The sequence below is a fragment of the Schistosoma haematobium genome, chromosome ZW (genome assembly GCF_000699445.3).
Source record: "Schistosoma haematobium chromosome ZW, whole genome shotgun sequence".
Taxonomy (NCBI): domain Eukaryota; kingdom Metazoa; phylum Platyhelminthes; class Trematoda; order Strigeidida; family Schistosomatidae; genus Schistosoma; species Schistosoma haematobium.
Genome location: NC_067195.1, coordinates 65,042,974 through 65,062,988, shown reverse-complemented (window position 1 = coordinate 65,062,988; position 20,015 = coordinate 65,042,974). Strand labels below are relative to the sequence as shown.

The 20,015-nt window shown below is 31.9% G+C and overlaps 1 protein-coding gene across 1 annotated transcript in view; it reads right to left on the bottom strand.

Moving 5' to 3' along the window:
* Nucleotides 1-20,015, bottom strand: part of PKAC3 (protein kinase A catalytic subunit) — a 49,804-nt gene that overhangs the window by 11,017 nt on the left and 18,772 nt on the right. The window contains exons 3-4 of the mRNA XM_012941812.3: nt 6,708-6,866; nt 4,326-4,430 (exon numbers count right to left, since the gene is read on the bottom strand). Of these exons, the coding sequence (XP_012797266.3) occupies nt 4,326-4,430; nt 6,708-6,866 (264 nt within the window). The remainder of the gene's footprint in view (nt 1-4,325; nt 4,431-6,707; nt 6,867-20,015) is intronic.

Genomic DNA, 20,015 nt, shown 5'->3' with positions numbered 1-20,015 from the left:
GTACAAGAAGTATGAATTAGGACATAGTACTGAAAAAAGCAGATAGGCTTGCCTGAGTGATCTTCATCACTAATAAAGCTTCTTCATAAATGACATGAAGTGGTCTTGTTTTTACTGAGTGGTAGATTTGTCTACAGCTTGTTTTTTTATAATATGTCACTAAGCAGATATTAAGGTGATGTCAACTTTTGTGTTACATACTGAATAATTTGCATAAATTTCATTGTACATTGTATATATTCTATCAAAGAACACTATAATTATGAGTAATGTTTTCATTGAAGATAAAACTAATGAAGAATCTGCTCTAGGTATCTTTACTTCCTCTATGACTGTACTTTATATCAAGAATCCAGATGCAACGAAACGGAAAATGATCCCTTGTAGAATCAGAAGCTAATCTAAATTTGATAATTTTTTAAAGGTTTTTAGTCAGTTACCTTTTACATGCAGCAGTTCTATTGAACTCATTATAGCAAGAATTTAAAACATTCTCAACTCAATGTTGATGTTCATTGAAATCATGAACCGTACAATGCGAGACTACTATTGAATTTGTGGAAGCACTGAACGGGCTGCGCGAGACCAAAAGTCCTGGGTTCCAGTCCGACGCGTGGGATCCTGGATGCGTACTGCTGAGGAGTCGCGCGCTGGGACGAAACTGCCGTACAGTACTTCTAAGTTTTTAGTGGTGGTCTTGTGGTGTGTGCTACCGGTGTCGACAGATATAAGTAGTATGTATCATCAATTGAAAGTGAAATGTATGGAGGCAGAAGGTTAAGAAGATAGAAGGAAAGAGAACGAGAACAGAGAATGATTGGTGTGGAAACGAAAGAACAATGAGGTCTGAGATGATTGATTGACATTTTGCAGAAGGAACAGTCAATTTACTGTATATTTCTCAGATGTTACTAAGATGTTCTGTGATTTTCTATTCAAACACATTTGATTGTCCCGATTGGTGTTGTCGTTCACTACCGTCTTACATCGATCGATCTGTGGTTTCAATGAAATTCGACAATATCCTCAACTGCTTACTGTCAATTTCAAAGGTAGAGATTTTCTTATTCCGATTCCATTCTAAGTTAAAATTGCACTACGACGAAATGTTTAAAAATCTAAGATAACTGAAGCGGTCTATCTGTGAAAGCAATCAATTACAATTTTTTTATAATATTTAGTGGATATTTTTAACTATTTTGACAATATCTTAGGAGTGCTTATATCAAAGAATATATCTTAGTATATGGGGACGTTAGAGATGTAAAGATTCACAACTGAACCTGACAACAAAACGTCTTTGGTATGCCCTTTTATTCTTTTACTATGTTATAGGCAAATATTACAAATTCCTCAGACATTATCTGATTAATCTCAGACTTCAGTCTAATTGCATCATTCTCTTCGTAATTGTAGTGATATTAACAAAAGGGCAGGTTAGTTTTAAACGATCTCTTCTATAAATCAGTTTGTCAGGAATCAATAAAAAATAAAAGTAGTAAATTTCAGATTTCTTGCTCTATGCCTTTATTTCCTTTCTGCTAGTTAATATAAACATTGTTATTTGTCTAAAACCGCCCCACATTACACTGTTCATTATGCCATTTTGCTATTCCAGTTTTTAGACGAAGAAAATACCGGATCCTAAATCCTTGTCTATCTACACGTTCTATTCAAAACAATAGCAGCTTTCTATGGCTAGGAAAAAATCGACAATTTAACAACATATCTTAGTACGATGTAACAGTCTGGTTTAATTCTATCATCAACATCAACGCTACTTCATTTCTCATCTACAGTCAAACTCTTTATACAATCTTTTATCGCACTATAGCTTTTATTCGTAACAATAATTTCTTTTTAATACTGAAAGACAAAATGTTGTGAAATATCAATCTGTATTCCAAAGATTGAAAACTTTAATATACTTTTAAAAATAGAAAATTAATTTCTATCATCCTATAACTTACTCTACTTTGTGGCTAGGAAGACTTTCTTAGAGTATCTACGTATATTGAACATTACTTATAATAATAATAATAATTTTATCAGATGGGCTTTCGTGGAGATTGTAGTAATTTCAATGGCTAAGATCATGAGTCAGTTGAAGCTAGACCACCATGGAAAACCTGGAAGCACTGGATGGCCGTTTCGTCCTATTGTGGGACTCCTCAGCAGTGCGCAACCACGACCTCGCCCCTTGCGAGATTCGAACCCAGGACCTACCTGTTATACGCTCGAGCACTTAACCACTAGGTATATACTGGAGTTCTAGCGAGAAGCAGTGACCAGTGGAGTTCAACCAGGTCAGTTGTGAGATAGTAACTCACTGAAGACAATGGTGAATGTGTCGCTCAATTTCGTGGATGAGTTGAAGTTAGACATTAACACCGTTTGATGCCGGCTCAGTGGTCTAGTGGTTAAGTGCTCGCACGCGAAACCAGTAGGTCCTGGGTTCGAGTCTCGCAGGGGACGAGGTTGTAGATGCGCACTGCTGAGGAGTCCCACAATAGGACGAAACGGCCGTCCAGTGCTTCCAGGCTTTCCATGGTGGTCTAGCTTCAACTGACTCATGACCTTAACGATTTAAATAGTTCTATCATTGCAAAGCTTATGATTAGTATAGTACATATTGAGTCAATAATTCTGTATTTCAAAATGACTTCATGTTTGATTGTTCATTTTGTATGTTTTTCTATGGTTCATATCCTCACAAATAATAATAATTCATGTCCGTACACATAAAGTACGTTTACTTTTATTATTACCTTGTCCTTCATTGTCTACCTGATTATCCTTGTTAATCGATGTTGGATTTTTTTAACCATTTTCTGAGAAGATTATTATTTATAATTTATTTATAATTATGAAAGTACAATTACGTTAGTTTTGAAATGATAAGAATATCAGCTATAAACAGTATTTATTCCAGTTGCGAAGATGAATAATTAGCTTTTCTTAGAAAATACTTTCAAATGTATAGTTTAAAGCAATCAAGCTTTAAAAAAAGATAAATATTATGTTCATTTGCATGATTTTATTTTAGATTAACTCATTACAATTAAGGGTGGGTGAACACATAGCAAAATGGTTGCAGAAACAAATGGATTTCAATGGTCAAATAAGATCACAGGATAGACAGACATCATCCTTCATTGCGAAACATTTGATTGAGACGGGTTGACATCAAATCAGCATTTGTAGTACTAAACAAGAGCGTTCAAGGACGTATACTAAGGTTTATTGAAGCCTTGGCTATACGAAAATTGAAACCCCCTTTATGTGTTCAAAAACAATTTGTCCTTACACTTAACTTACCCTGGTAATACTGATTTATTATCGAGAGTGGTAATCATATTTGTTTTTGTGTACTTCAATATTTTTCCTTTGTTATGACTTACCCTTAACCTGTCTAGTTGACCTTTTAATTTCCATATAAAAATGTTCTTAACAAGTATATGTGTGATCAGATTGTTCGAAATGTATTGCGCAAATATATCACATAATTCTGATAAACTTCATCTTCTCATTGCATAATCGAAATTTATCAAAGGGACTTATTGTTTTAAATAACTCATTACTTTCTGTAGTTAAAGCTTTTTATTGTTAGATCGAGATTTCATAAAGTCTTGATTAGTCCAAATCACTACGACAAATTTTGTTCCTTCACGACAACATATTTGCATAACATGTAGTTTTAAAAAGTTTTTATTCATTTTATAATTAATAAAATGAAAAAACACATTCGAACTAATTTAACACTATGAACAAATTAATAAGTGTATAGTCACGAGTATTTCCATCATAAAATTTCAAGATTATAGATTATTAAAAGTCATGTTTACTGAGAGATGTAATGCAAATGGGTTAATCTATTCCAAACTAATAATTTGCAATATTAACTGATATGTTACAAAATTAGTTAAAAGTAATTTCTTTATGGGTGAATAGATCATGCTTTTCTACTTTGGACATATAACGTGATAAGACATAACCCATCTACCATAATAACAAATTAGCAATGGGATCAATAACCATCACCAACTGATCACTTACCTATTTACCACTCTGTAACGAATCAATCTTATTGACTGAACATATGCTTAAAAATCTTATCGTAAAGTTTTTGCAGAGAAAGTTAGGTAAAATCGAAAGAAACAGTCATTACTATCATAGGCCTCTTAGCCTTCTGCCTTATAAACTGAAGTTATTACTTGTAATACTACCTTAGTTTGGTCGAACATATTGAATTAAAAATTATCGTAATATTTATACATTAGTAAACGTTTTCACTCTACAGATTTACAGCAACATTGTCAACTAACCGGTCTTTAACATGCTTTGCGAATCCAAAATCAGTCATCTTCAAATGACCTGAATAATCCAAAAGCAAATTTTCCGGTTTTAAATCTCTATACACGATATTCAAACTGAAAATAACACAAGAAAAATTGAATAGAAAACTTTTTCTTATAAATAACTTAGTTCATATTTGTTAAATCCATGAGTTAGTATATTTGTTATAAGAATACAACTAGGCAGACAATTTTCCAAGTAAGCTTTTGATTGAGTATCATAACAAAGTGTTAAATAAAACTCCCAAGAATTTGATAATTCCGTCGGCTTACAACTGTTTATGCAAAAAGCATTATATAATACACCATATACTCGTTTTACGTTTAATATATACAGATTAATAGTATACTTTAATTGACAGCTAGATATTCATACAGCGATTTCATCATCCATTAGATCATATAAGTAATCACCTACCATGTATCATTTATTCTTCATGGTGTATATTACCGTGACTAATATATATTCTAAATCGTACTAAGGTGAAAAAGAATAAAGATGACGGGAAAAAGGGTATATAATGAACAGCCTACTTAATCAAATAATTTTAGCTAGTTTGAACGATGCATCATAATATGTAACCGTTAAAAAAAACACTTCAATATGTATATTCATAAACTTTCTGTTCTGGACTCACTGATACCACCATAATAATAGTTTGTTAAGATATCGAAATTCATTACTCTATCTGTATTATTATTAGTTAAATGAGTGGTGACATAGTATATTTTTTTCTAAAAATTTACGTTATAACTAGATAACTGAGGTAAAAACTATAACATTGGTTACCGCTTTAACCAGCTAATTGTAAGTTAAATGAAACTATGGGAATTGCAAAACAGAAGAGAATGGGAAAAAAAATGTTTCACATCATATCTCTGTAAAACTAATTACATCATTGGTATAATTACCATATTAATCTTAGTATTTGATCATAACCTTTTTTTAAATGTTTCACAAATAGAAAATACTTATACTGTAACAAAAAAATATGATCCGATTTTCATCTTATAAGGATGTAAATACGGTTAATGTTCTTAGTCTTATGGATTTTAGTAAAAGAGTATATCATCGAGTTTTATAATTATTTGTATATTTACAATTAATCCATGGAAGATATCACTACTTCGGTGATAGTGACTAGGAATGAATAACATAAAAATAAATTGAGCGAAAATCTCAGTGAAAAGAGATTTGACGTACAGTGATTAGTACGAGTCCAAATACATTGCATTATATTGATAAATTGAAATCATTATTATTATTTAATTTACTTACTATTAAATTGAGTGGTCGTAGATATTTTTTTTATAAAAAAGACATCAGTATCTGAATGTTCATAATCATTCACTAACCACAATAAACCTAAATTTCATAGGAGCATCATCATGATACTTCATATATATATATATATATATATATATATATATATATATATATATATATATATATATATATATAAATCCTTAAAAATCTCAATATGAAGTATAGAGACTTCTAATGCAGTTATATGTTATTTATACACTAGAAGTTTTATGATGATTCCATACGTTTATTGATTATCTCATTTTGTTATTTAGGATGAAAGATTTTTGAACACTTCAGTTGAAATAAAATTTATACTGAAGACTGTCTTCACATGCTGGAAAGTTTCATATCAAGACGAAACAGCTGTTCATTGCTCCATAGTTTTCACTTATTGTCTATTAAAGGCAATCTCTGTTGCAAGCTATTTTCAAATTAATTTTAGTTGAACAAAACTACATTCCTCAGAGATCATAACAACAGACAATTAGACTGGAAATAGGCATTAAGGATTTAATTCATAACTACAGAACAGTCGTTTCTAGTAGACAAAGTATGATCGAAGATGAACGATTATGTATTCCGTTCCTTTATTGGTCTTTTCCATTTGACATTCAGAGTACTCAAACAAAGGTATGAAGGTCACTTTATCCAAGTCTTAACTAGCAGTGTGAACAATAGCTGGCAAATGACTGAATGTGGTTAACAGAAAGCCTTGAATTTAGATTTCGTGGTAGTTAGTATTTTATCAAAACAAGTTCCAATGTTTGGGGTAAAGAAGTCCAGTTTATGAGTTAACTGTGTTACTTGATAGCAATGTGTAACATGTTATATAGTCATTACTGATGGTCTACTGATGTCATTTCAAATTGCTATATATCGTTTAGTGGTTATTTTTTATTACAGTGGATTTTTTTTACATTACACAGTTGGAAACGGTCAACAGAAAATCATAAATTTGGTTTCTTGATACTCAACATAATATATTTGCAAGGGTTCCATCAAAACGTTTTGATTTAAAATGTTGCTAAAAAACAATAACTAACCTATGTAAATATTTCAGTGCTAAAATAATTTCACTTGTATAAAATCGTGTAGTTTCAGATGAGAAATGGCCCACTTCTCGAAGATATTTAAACAATTCACCACCGCATACATATTCGAATAACATGTATAAAAATTTCGCATCATGTCCAGTCCAATACCTTGAAAGCAAAACAAAAATACAAACTTGAAAGTAAAGTTTTTGTTATTTAAAAATTAGCTTATTATGTGAAGTTATGAAAGAAATTAAGAATCATAGACTGATGTAATACTTTTTGAATTTAGCAACTAAGTTATGAATAAAATATATCAAATAAATATTACAAAATCGAATTATAAACGTATATTTATTCTCATTTGTTTCTCTGAATGATTATGATAAGATTATTATGAACACATTATGATGATTTGAGAATGACAGTGACTATATGTACTGCATACATCACAATCAGTTTATAAATAATAAATATTATGATAATAAAATATAAATAATCAGATCTTTCGTTTTCACACATAATAATCTTATATTTTATAGATATTCACAATTTGGTTGCTAAATAGTTCAAAATTTTCTTTTAAAAAATGAATAAAATTGAAACGATGCTATCTTTTCACAATTGATTGATCACTGGGTGGTGATCAATGTCATGCTTGTCTAGTCCTTATTAGTGCAGATCGAAGCTATCGATCATGTTGCAATGTGGCCACCAGTCTAGGTGACTCGACACTGCGGGCACTATGTATTGAGATTTAGATGGTGGTTGGAGGTAGTCAACAGGAAACCCTGGACCCGGGTTTCGTGCTACTTGGCACTCGTCAGCAAGGTGTACCTGTAATCTTATGGGAACTGATGCTCCCTGGCGGATTCGATCTCGTGTCACCCAGCTTCACAGTCAGAGACGTTACCACTGAGCTATGACGTGTACTATCTAGTTATAATCTGTTATCTAACAATTATCAGGATAATTCTTATTTAGAAATGGATTAATTAGTGAATTCTATGAAATATATGACTATTTCACAATTGATTGATCACTGGGTGGCGATCAATGTCATGCACTAATAAGGACTAGACACGAATGACATTGATCGCCACCCAATGATCAGTCAATTGTGATTACATCACAGTCCTACAGGAGGTCGGTCGCGGCCCGGATAGCTCAGTGGTAACGTCTCTGACTGTGAAGCTGGGTGACACGAGATCGAATCCGCCAGGGAGCATCAGTTCCCATAAGATTACAGGTACACCTTGCTGACGAGTGCCAAGTAGCACGAAACCCGGGTCCAGGGTTTCCTGTTGACTACCTCCAACCACCATCTAGATGCTATCTTTTCTCTATCTATTGTGGGATTCAATGAAAATGAAATATCAAAAATCCATATGTTTTATACTAAGATGAATGGTATTCTACTTGGTAAAGTCTCCATACGGTATTTTATCAAGTTATATTCAGTATATTAATGAACTCTAATGTCCGAACTTGTAAACAAAGATACCATAGCTCTAAAATTTTAGAAGCAATTTAAAATGAATATATATTTTAAAATTACAATTCAATGTTTCCCAGTAATTCCAGATTACACAAAATGATCTTATCAGAAGGGGTTTGTGGAGATTTTAAAAATTTCACAGATTGAAATCATGAGTCAATTGAAGCTAGACTACTATGGAAAACCTGGAAGCACTGGACGGCCGTTTCGTCCTAGCATGGGACTCCTCAGTAGTGCGCATCAACGATCCCGCACCCCGCGACATTCGAACCCAGGACCTATCAGTCTTGCGCCGGGCGTTTAACGAACTAGACCGCTGAGCCGGCTTCAACTGACTCATGACTTCAATCTGTGAAATTTCGAAAATCTCCAGAAACCCCTTCTGATAATAATTATCTGCTCACTGGTGACTGACTTCAGGAAGATACACCTGGAGTTCTAGTGAGAAGCCGTGACCAGTGGAGTTCAACCAGGTCTGTTGTGGGATATCAGCCCACTGAAGACAATGGTGGAGCAACTTCGTGGATTGGTTGAAGTTAGACATTAACACCGTTGGATGCCGGCCGACGCACTGCTGAGGAGTCCCATACTAGGACGAAGCGGCCGTCCTGTGTTCCCAGGTTTTCCATGGTGGTCTAGCTTCAAATGACAAAATGATCTGTTTTGAAATTTGTTAAATTTTAAGTGCCATTTTGGTGAATTCGACGTTACCATTTCATCGAAATTTGAACAATATGGAATGCCACTAAACGATCCTACACTTGTCTAATACTTCGAAAAAAAATTTTTTACAATTGTCTTGATGAATATCATTGTTGGTTGGTTCAACGACATGTTTTATTATTCAAAATAAGTTTTTATATTAAGGTAAAAAAAACCTCATATCAAAAGTAGCCGTTTATTTTACCATAAAGACTGATACAAATAAATCGTATTTCTAATCTTTTCTTACCATTACAGAAGAATGTTATAAAGGTGACTACATTTTTTTTACTTCTCAAAAGCTTAGTTTTTATTCAATAATTATGAAACTATGTTAACATGCAGTGAACAATATAATATTAAAAGCTGTCAACAAATATATCTTCTGATATCCAAATTGAAACTTGAAATGTTTCAACGTTAAACTGGAAAAAAAAACCTGATGTCGTCATAAAAATTTGTTTTTGAACAAGGTTCCCAGAATTCCTAGAAGAATATTAATAATAATTTACTTCAAAATAGTCATCATTATCTGATGTTATTCATAGTATATTTAAACTCTAATAAATGAAGTTTCAATGAATTCTTTAAACGTATGCATATGCTTAGAAAGTAATTCATAAGAAAAACATTTTTATTCATTAGAAGTTTTAGAAAATATAACAGTTTCTTGAAGAAAATATCTTGAATTAATAAATCACTTCTTCACACAATTCCTTAAGCAAGTTGTACTTTTAACTTAAAGGATATCCAGAGAATTTATTGCATTCGTTAAGTGTTATTACGACGTTTTTTTTATTTTAACAGTAGTATAATTTATAACTGAGAAATAACCATTTTAAAATGAATTATGTTGTTTTATGCAAATTAATCAAAATCATGTTCATTGAATAAATTTTTTTAGAATGTTTTGAATATTGTCAACAAACTATTTGTCATTATGTGTCACACATTTGCATGAGGTGTTATATGAAAATAAATGTCAAACAGTAATATGTATATGCGAAAAATGACCTGAAAAGTCTAAATATTAATTTCATGATTACTAACACTGATAAGATATTTACTTAGACTGTAAATAAATAGTGCCGTAGTGTATTCTTCTTATATCTGTCCACATAAGTAGTATGTAGAATCAATCGAAAGAGGAAAACCTGGCAGCAAAAGCTTAAGATCAAGTTGATAAGAATAAATAAGAAAATAGAATGGAATCGTCAACTGAAAGAATCATACAGAATGTGAAGGACAAATGATAAAAATTTGCAAATGAAGTATCTAGTGTAGAGTTCTCATATTTTACGAAGATATTCTGTAATTCCGTGTTAAACAGTAAATTAATTGTCCCCACCTATGTACTAGGTCCTAACAGTGCTATTCTATGATAACTGAAGTTTCTTCATTTTGCACTACTCTTGAAACCGATAAAGTAATCATAATAATCATTCGATAACTGATTTACATTAGAAGTGAAATACTGGTCATAATGATTTATTAAACTTTGGAGTATCTTTTTGACAACTGGTTCACAAATTCTAATCTGCTCCAGTAGAATGATTTATTAGCCTCATTATCACAAGACTTTCAAATTATTTAAATAAGCCACTCATGAAATTTATTCAATTTAAATTTAGTTTACACGGAATAATAACAGCTAATGAGCACAAAGAGAACAGACACTTTGAAATTGAGAAATATAACATAGACAACACTATATAATAGTGACATTATATCGTTCACTGAATAAAGGTGAAAAGTGGGACTAATGAATTTGAGATCGGCAATTTAAGGATATCGTATCGTTCTCAATAATTAAAGATTTTGAATCCCCCTACGTGAGTAGTCATTGATTTTAGCAGTTTCTCAAGTTTAAATCAAATAACTTGTCAGTTCCCTGAGGATTCAGATACCTTTTTACATTTTTCCTAGTTCATACTGAAAACTAAATGCAAATTTTATCAAACATATCGTTATTTCATAAATAAAGAAATTGATTTAAAAGATAACTTTACACTGTTATGAAATAAATACTCTTAATTGTACATCTGCAAAGGTATCGAGTTTAAGAACTAATTGAGTATAATAATAAACGACTACCTACAAATTCGTTTCGAAATTAGACACAAAAGCAAATACTCATATTAGATGGTAGTTGGAGGTAGTCAACAGGAAACCCTGGACCCGGGTTTCGTGCTACTTGGCACTCGTCAGCAAGGTGTACCTGTAATCTTATGGGAACTGATGCTCCCTGGCGGATTCGATCTCGTGTCACCCAGCTTCACAGTCAGAGACGTTACCACTGAGCTATCCGGGCCGCGACCGACCTCCTGTAGGACTGTGATGTAATCACAATTGACTGATCATTGGGTGGCGATCAATGTCATTCGTGTCTAGTCCTTATTAGTGCATGACATTGATCGCCACCCAGTGATCAATCAATTGTGAAATAGTCATATATTTCATAGAATTCACTAATTAATCCATTTCTAAATAAGAATTATCCTGATAATTGTTAGATAACAGATTATAACTAGATAGTACACGTCACAAAAACTACATATCAACATATAAAATTCATTTTACTTAGTTCAATCAAACTGTCCTAGTTTTAATGTACAAATATTTAAAACTTACTTCATAATGGAAAAACTACGAATTTCTTAGTTATATATTTATTTTATTTTTCATTATCGAATATAAAAATCTATCTCTATTAGAATTCATGATAAATTTAACCTACAATATAGAAATTTATGTTTCACCATTAAATAAATGCTTGATTAGATTAGGTCAATAATTATTTTTATACTAAGATATTATATTATCTTTACCATTATATATTAGCAAACTTTCTCCCATGTGATAATGTTTTATCTTTTACTAAATCCACGAATCAACATGTCATTATAATGCAGTCCAGAAATATATGTATATACTCTTTCGATTTATTATGTCAATTAAGAATATCACTTTTATCAGAATGGGTTTTGTGGAGATTTCTTTTTAGTTGGTTAAGCGCCTGATGCGAGACTGATAGGTCCTGGGTTCGAATCTCGTGAAGTGCGGGATCGTTGATGCGCACTACTGAGGAGTCCCATACTGGAACGAAACGGCCGTTCAGTGCTTCCAGGTTTTCCATGGTGGTCTAGCTTCAAATGACTCATGATTCAACCAGTGAAATTTCTAAATATCACTTTTGTTTTCCGCATTATTTCATTGGTAACAATGTTTCGTTTTACATTCAAATGAAGAAAAACTCTTGAAGATTTTCTGAATATTTTGTTCTGTTTTTCAATGTTTATAACGGACTATAATAAACAGGTGATTTGCACAATAGTCATAGCTTCTGTAAAGATAGTAGATTTTATTTTTTTATACTAAAAAATTGTCTTCTTTGTTTTAACCCACTCATAGATTAATGATGATTGAACTAATGTCATTTTATATTATTAATTTAGTATTTGTCTGTTATAATAGCACTAAATACAAGTGCAGAATTTTTCATGATATGTGATAATTGAAACGTTGTAGTAATAATTAATATAAGCTAGTTATTGTTGCTTCATTTTCTGTTTAACTCGTTTAGGTAACTTCAACTATCAAATTAAATCAGTTATCAAGTAAATTATATAGATTTATGTCATATAATCACATGTCCTATCTGATTAAATCTTAGAATCGATATCCTTCGACAAATAACTAGCTGGTCATAGAAGATAGTAGATGTATATCTGTGACAGTATGATATTACTACATTTAAAGTAATCTCATTTCGAACGTTTTATTGATTTCTTAAAACTAGGCTTTTTAAGCTTTAGGATTGATTCTAAATCACATGAAATTTTATTATTTTCAAGAATCTGTAATACTGATTATTCTAGTTACTTTGACCAGAATTTGAGTAATAAACATCTTTGAAATATAATTTCTTTTGAAGAGCCATAGCACTGAAAGCAATTAAATAGATAATAACAAAGTGAAGTTTGTAAATTTCCAATGATATAAATTTATAACTACTGCGTTTAAAAAAAAACTCATTTTTCGATTCTTCTAATTGAGATGAGTGTATTGTTTATTATAAATACTGAAACCCAACGTCAAAAATCGAATTCACCATGCCATTCGTTGTATTGTTTCATATCATTACTTTGTACAACTTTTAAGAAATAATCACTTGAAACTGAAAAAAAATACATCTCTTCCTGACTACGCATTTATGTATAAATATTTATTATATTTATGTTGTGTTTGAATGCACTAATGATACCATTGTACTTATTGAATGCTGGGTTTCGAATTCTAAATACAATACATTCGTTCGTGTTTGTTTAGTACTTCTTGATTCAGTCGCGTTGTTTCTGGGAGTTTTAGTTCATGCTACAATTCAAATAATTCGAAACATTATAACTTACCAATTTTATCTTTAAATAAAGATTAGTTAAGAAAAAACTCAAAGATAAGAAATCCATAACATTAAAATTTTAATTATACAATGTCAAAAAAAAACAACAGAAAAACACAATAAGGATCTATGTACTTGGTTCTAAAATGTACCAATTATTTTTAATCGGCGAGGCAATAATTTATTGACGAACCACCGAAATTAACAATAGCACGTCTGAGGTTTTCCTGCAAAATTCACTTCTCTATAGGGTTAAATAGCCTTTCGATAGTATAATTGATGTTATTTTCTGATGAAAACCCTAACTTCTAACTTTAAATTCTAATCCTATTTCCTCATCCTAATTCATAACCTCCTTTCAACCCTAGAAAGTAGATGGATCTCCTCAAGGTTACTTTAGGATCACTCTCACGTTGTCCATAAATAATAATTTCATCGTATGAGTTAGTAATACTACACTATAGTTCCAACCAAATTAAACAGAACGGGCTTAGAGGAAAGTAGTACGTAGTCTTGTTTTGTCCCACTACTACTACTACTACTACTGGATGTTTAGCCAATAGTAAGGTATATGTTACTTATGCTGACTAATGTTATTAGTATGCAGAATCAAGTGAGAATGAAATGCCTGCCAAAAGACGATTGAAATGAAATGAACAGGAAAGAAAATGGAGAGCAATTGAAATAAACACAGAATTAGAGGAATAATGGTGTATGTCAACGACAATGCAAAGAAGATGTGTAAATAATCTATCTAATGTATAGTTTTCATGCTTTATAAAATCATTATGTAATTTTGCATAAAACGATAAAATAGTTCCCCATATTTTTATAGTTGCTTTTTAAAATAGCAACTATTTTATATCCTCATTTAAACACAGAATGGTTATTCAAAAGCAAAATACATATACTTATCACATTATCAATAATCAATATTCATTCATGTGTGATTTAATTCCCTAAATTTCAATGTAATTAAATATGAATTTATTTCAAGTATTCAATACTTATTTAAATAAACAATTTTAAAACTTTATTTAAATAAGTAAGAAGTAAACACGATCCTTAATTAATATAAAATAATGATCGTTATGAAAGGATTCAAATGTTTTATTATTATGATTATCCTACTTAAATTACCTTCATTATCATTAAATTTCAATTTGTTTAAAACAAAGTTGAACTATACTTTTTCAAAATGATTTAATATTTCATTTTTATCTATATTCAATTGCTTTTTTTATCACTAGTATAGGTGTTGTGAAGATTGTTTTTGATTAAGATCATGAACCGATTGATGGTAGACCACTGTTGGAAACTTGGAAGCACTGGACGGCCGTTTTGTCCTATTGTGGAACTCTTCAGCGGTGCGCATCCACAATCCCGCACGCGGGATTCGAACCCAGGGCCTTTGGTCTCGCGCGCGAACGTTTAACCTACTGGACCACTGAACCCGCAAAAAATGGTGAAAGTGCCTTTGATTTTGATTACGTTGATAACAAAAACTAATTTTTCATTGGTTAATAATCATATTTATTGTTAGTTGGAATGTTATATATATATATATATATATATATATATATATATAATTAAGAAATTTCACTGTCATGAGCATATTTTTGATCAATGAAAAAAATAAAATAAAACTGGACTATTGGTAGTAGAGATAGATAAGTTGAAAAATTCCATTTGTTTTTTCAAAGTTATACAACCATCATTAATTTGCTTGAAATTTAAAACCAGTTCGACTTATGAATACCGATAAATTACAAAATATACGACTTTGATTTTCTAATGATAATCATAGTTATGTTATTTCATTTATATGATGATTTGGTCGTAAACCTGATGAACATAGATGGATCAGCAGTAGAGGCTAAGATTTCTAGCAGTGGCAACATGGATATATTTATCTGTATTTCAGATGATGCTATTAATCTCCATTTTACTAAACTAATAAATATGAGAAAATTTCAGATATTGTGTACCAACTAAGGAAGAATCAAAGTTACTAGGCTGTGTAGTCAAGGATCTAAATCTCTCATTTAATTATATACCTATTATACCTATAGAATAAGTGGTCAGATTCATGACTTGAAAACTTCTCCTGGAGCGAGACTGAACCTTATTTTGATATCCAGAGCAACAATTAACATAAATATATATAATATCTGTACAATGTGAGAAAAATGGAAGACAAGTCAAATAGCTGCAGAAATGAGAAAATACAACTCAGTGGTTCACATAATAAGTGAAACTAATTAGTCCCAAGCTGGATAGAAAAGATAAGCTTCGGAAGAGGTGCGGCTGAATTCTACTCACGAAAAAGAAAATGCTCCGTGAACTCATGAAGTTGCTTTGAAGCTATCCCAAGAAGCGTGTAACTCACTTATAGGATGAAAGTCTCATTGATCCAGAATCATCAAAACATACTTCAAAACAAAGGAGGGAATTACAATGAATATTATCCACCTCTATGCACCCAACAATGATAGCAACGATCACAATAAGGATCGATTTGCTGAGAGACTTCCATCAATCATAGTGAAGTGCCTAAGGAAAGATCTCACCATCCTGATGGGAGACCTAGACGCCAAAGTAGGAATGCAAAACACCGGATATGAATATGGCATGGGACGACATGGACTGAGAGAAAGGAACAACAATAGTGAAAGATTTGCGAATTTATATGCATTCGACAAATTGGTTATAGGTGGCACAAAATTCCCATATAAACACGTCAGATATTTACCTACACAGACACAATCAAATTTCTTAATACATTTGTTAATTCTTCCTCACTGCTATCATATCTAACAGGAGTTTATTATCATTATTATTGTAATTACTGTCATCCTGAAAAATAAGTATATATATATGCAATTGTACAGTTTTGAAGATGAATTCGCCGAAAAGAGAACTATTCGCTGAAACAATCCTTCTTATATAATATTCAACATTCACCTTCATTTCTGTCAGTACCTCACAGTTACTTCATCAGACAAAACTCATTTACAAACTAACAAACTTACATTAAATTACTGATTAGAAAGTATATCAAAAGTCATTTGACTTGTCAACTAACAATACATTAAATAATTTACTATTATTCTCTTGTTTTCTATTTACATTAGAATATAATTACTTATAAAATGTAGAAGTAATCTATTCATACGCAGTAAGGAGATAGGCGAAATCTCTCAACGGAATTCGTTATTGCTGCAGAAGTGAGGAGATACAACCTGAAGGTTCTTGGAATCAGTGAAACACATTGGACGCAAGTTGGACAACGACTAGCTTCTGTTATACTCTGGCCATGAAGAAGAAAATGTCGCACATACACAAGGAGTTGTATTGATGCTAACCAAACAAGCACAAATAAGAACGACTAGTGAAAACAAGGAAAGCAAGATAGTCACCAACATTGAAGAATAGAGAAACAGGTGGGTAAAACACCCTAAAGAACTCTTGAATCAACCAGCTCCACGGACCCCCCAATCGACGTTGGCCCACCAACAATTGAAGAAATCATCATGGCAGTTGGATGATCTAGACTTTTCAGATGATTTGGCCCTCCTATCGCAAAAGCAAAAACAAAGACGACCAGTTTAGCGGCAGCCTCAGAAGCAGAAGGTCCCAACATACACAAAGGGAGAAGCAGGATTCTCCGATGCAACACAACATGCACCATTCCAATCACACTTGACGGAGAAGACTTGAAGGATGTAAAAACTTTTACATATTTAGGGAGCATCATTGATGGATACGGTGGATCTGATGCGGATATGAATGCGTGGATCGGCAAACCGAGAGCAGCATATTTACAACTGAGGAATATCTGAAACTCAAAGAAACTGTCAACCAACACCAAGGTCAGGATTTTCAATACAAATGTCAAGACAGTTCTACCGTATGGGGCAGAAAATTTGAGAACTACGAAAGCCATCATCCAAAAGATACAAGTGTTTATCGACAGCTGTCAACGCAAAATACTTCGGACCCATTTGCCAGACACTGTTAGCAACAATCAACTGTGGGAAAGAACAAGCCAGATCTCAGCAGAGGAAGAAATCGGGAAGAAGAGCTGGAAATGAATAAGACAATGAAGAAAGCACCTTACTGTGTCACAATGCAAGCTCTCACACGAAATCCTCAAGGCCAAAGAATAAGAAGATAAAAAACACTAACACGAGGAATGGAGACAGATATGAGAAGAATGAACAACAACTGAATCGAACCAGAAAAGAAGGCCCAGGACAGAGTGGGATGGAGAATGCTGGTCGTCTGCCTATGCTTCATTGGGAGTAACAGGAGTAAATAAGTAAGTAATGAATGAATGAAAGCATGATTTGATTAAGGGTGAAGTACTAATGAAAATAAAATACACAGATGAAACTAATGAATTCTATTGAAAAATATCAAATGTATTGAGTTGAGAGAAATATGATAGAATGTAATTTCCAAATGAATAAAGTGGAAAATGTTAGGTTAATCAAAACTGAAAGAAAACATAGAAATATTAAGATAATGAAATCAATCACATAACTGATAAATGTAAACTTTGTTTCGAAATACACAATAACCTCTATATTTCATATCATTTTATGCTTATTATATACATATATACTCATATACAAACCTTGTTCATAGCATCCATTATTTTAATATTATTACGATTATAATATTTTTGAAAATTGAACTGTTGAAATAAAATCTGTTCCCAGAATATATGTTTGACATGTAGATGCTGAAAGATCAAATGCTGGGGAATTAAATTCATTCAGTAAATGCTTCGGTCACATAAGCATTCATATGACAGTTTTATAATGCTAATAATAAAAATAATTACCATCATTTTTATTGATAGTCGTAGTACCGACAGTAGTGATAATAGTTAATTATATAGGATACTGTTTAGATTTCAAAGAAAACGTTTAGACTTATAAAGAATAACATTTGTGTAAGATGAATAAAAAGTTTATTCATTTCTTGGAGCATGAGATAAACCATGATTAAGCTGGTATCACATAATATGTTGATAAATTTTATCTTCAATAGAATAAAATTTAAATCTCTTAGACAAAATTGGTTGAATATAAAATTTGTAATATTCTACCATTAAATTTCACAGTCTGTCAGAAACCAAAATTTATGAGGTTTCTTTGTGACATATCTCTACATTTAGTTGATGTAATATAGATTCAATCAATTTAGCGGAAACATTCACGCAGATATTATTCTTAGTATCATTTCCTTTTTAACGGCGTTTTGAAATATCTGAGTACATCAAAAACAGCCTAATAGACGGAGGTTGATTAAAAATACAGTGGTCTTGAGTGCTGTTGGAAGTATGAGGGTGGTTATCACTTCCCGGTTGCCTACACCGTGGAAAAGTTCTTCTAAAGGCACCTGAATAGGAAATTGGGTCAGAGGTGGTCTTAGTGACCTGAGGGCGTGATCGCAGTGCCCAACGGACAACTGCTTAAGGTCGGTCACACCCAACCTTTTTGTGACTAATTTCGTGTCAGCTCCGTACTTATTGAGACCTTACTGCCGGAGATGGATATCCGTGGGATAAGGCGAGGTGTTCATTTCTAGGGTCGACCTTTTCTAACCCTACCCATCTTTGTGAGGAGGCAGCATCGCTGTTATGCTGGCTGTCTGAAGGAAACGACTTCGCTCTCAAACCTTGGGTTTACTGCTTTCAGTCTTACCGCCCTTCAACCGACCTGTCTGTCATGGTAGGACCTTGAGGAATGATTGTTCCAACCAGTATAGTTCGATTGGTTCATCGCGATAGGCAAGCTCGACCACCGCGTCAAGGTAGCAACAGCATGATAAATATATCAGTATAATTTGTTTAATTAAAATCAATAACCTAATACATCTTTGATAAAAAAACCCTTTTGCGATATCAAATGAACATATTTTACGAGTCAAATTTTTTTATTCTGTTGGATATTATTTAATAAATAAGGTGTCAAATTACCGACTTTTAATAACTCAATCATTTACGTTATTTTACTATTCAGTTTTTGAACTGAATTACGACAAAATATTGCATAAAAATCATTATCCATGTCATTATAAATATAGACTTGCTATATAAATGAGTTTGTTAATAAATAACTTTTGTCATTGTAATAATTCTAAGGAACTCTCATTACAATAACAAAGCAACTAATAAGTTTAGTCATTACTAAAACTTCAAAATAATGAAAAAGTGAATATTTCAAAAGGTTAACCTTGAAAAACTATCCTTATCGTAAATAATATTTCATTTAATCAAACAAGAAAACTAAATTTTTGAACATATTTGATATTGTAATAGTGAACACAGATACACTTTCATAACCGTAAAAAACGGTGCAGCTATTTGGCAGTAAAATTAGGTTAGTTTCTGACAAATTTAACTCTTTCATTGTAAAGTTAAGCCCCATATAAACTAGTACTTAATATTTAATCTCCTACTTTTAAAACACGCTACAATGATTTGAATAAAAATAAAAGGATGCGTTTTAAATAAATTTTCACAGTATGCAGGTATTGGTAATTGTAGCATTTTAAAATTGGCAACGGCAAAATTAGAATATAAATGTTAGTCCATCTTAAGCTGTAATAAAAAAACACGTATTTTTCCCATATGGATTAGTTTGATTTAATTTTTTCAGATATTTAAAAATGATCATTGGCTTCCATAAGAGTTACAAGAAACATT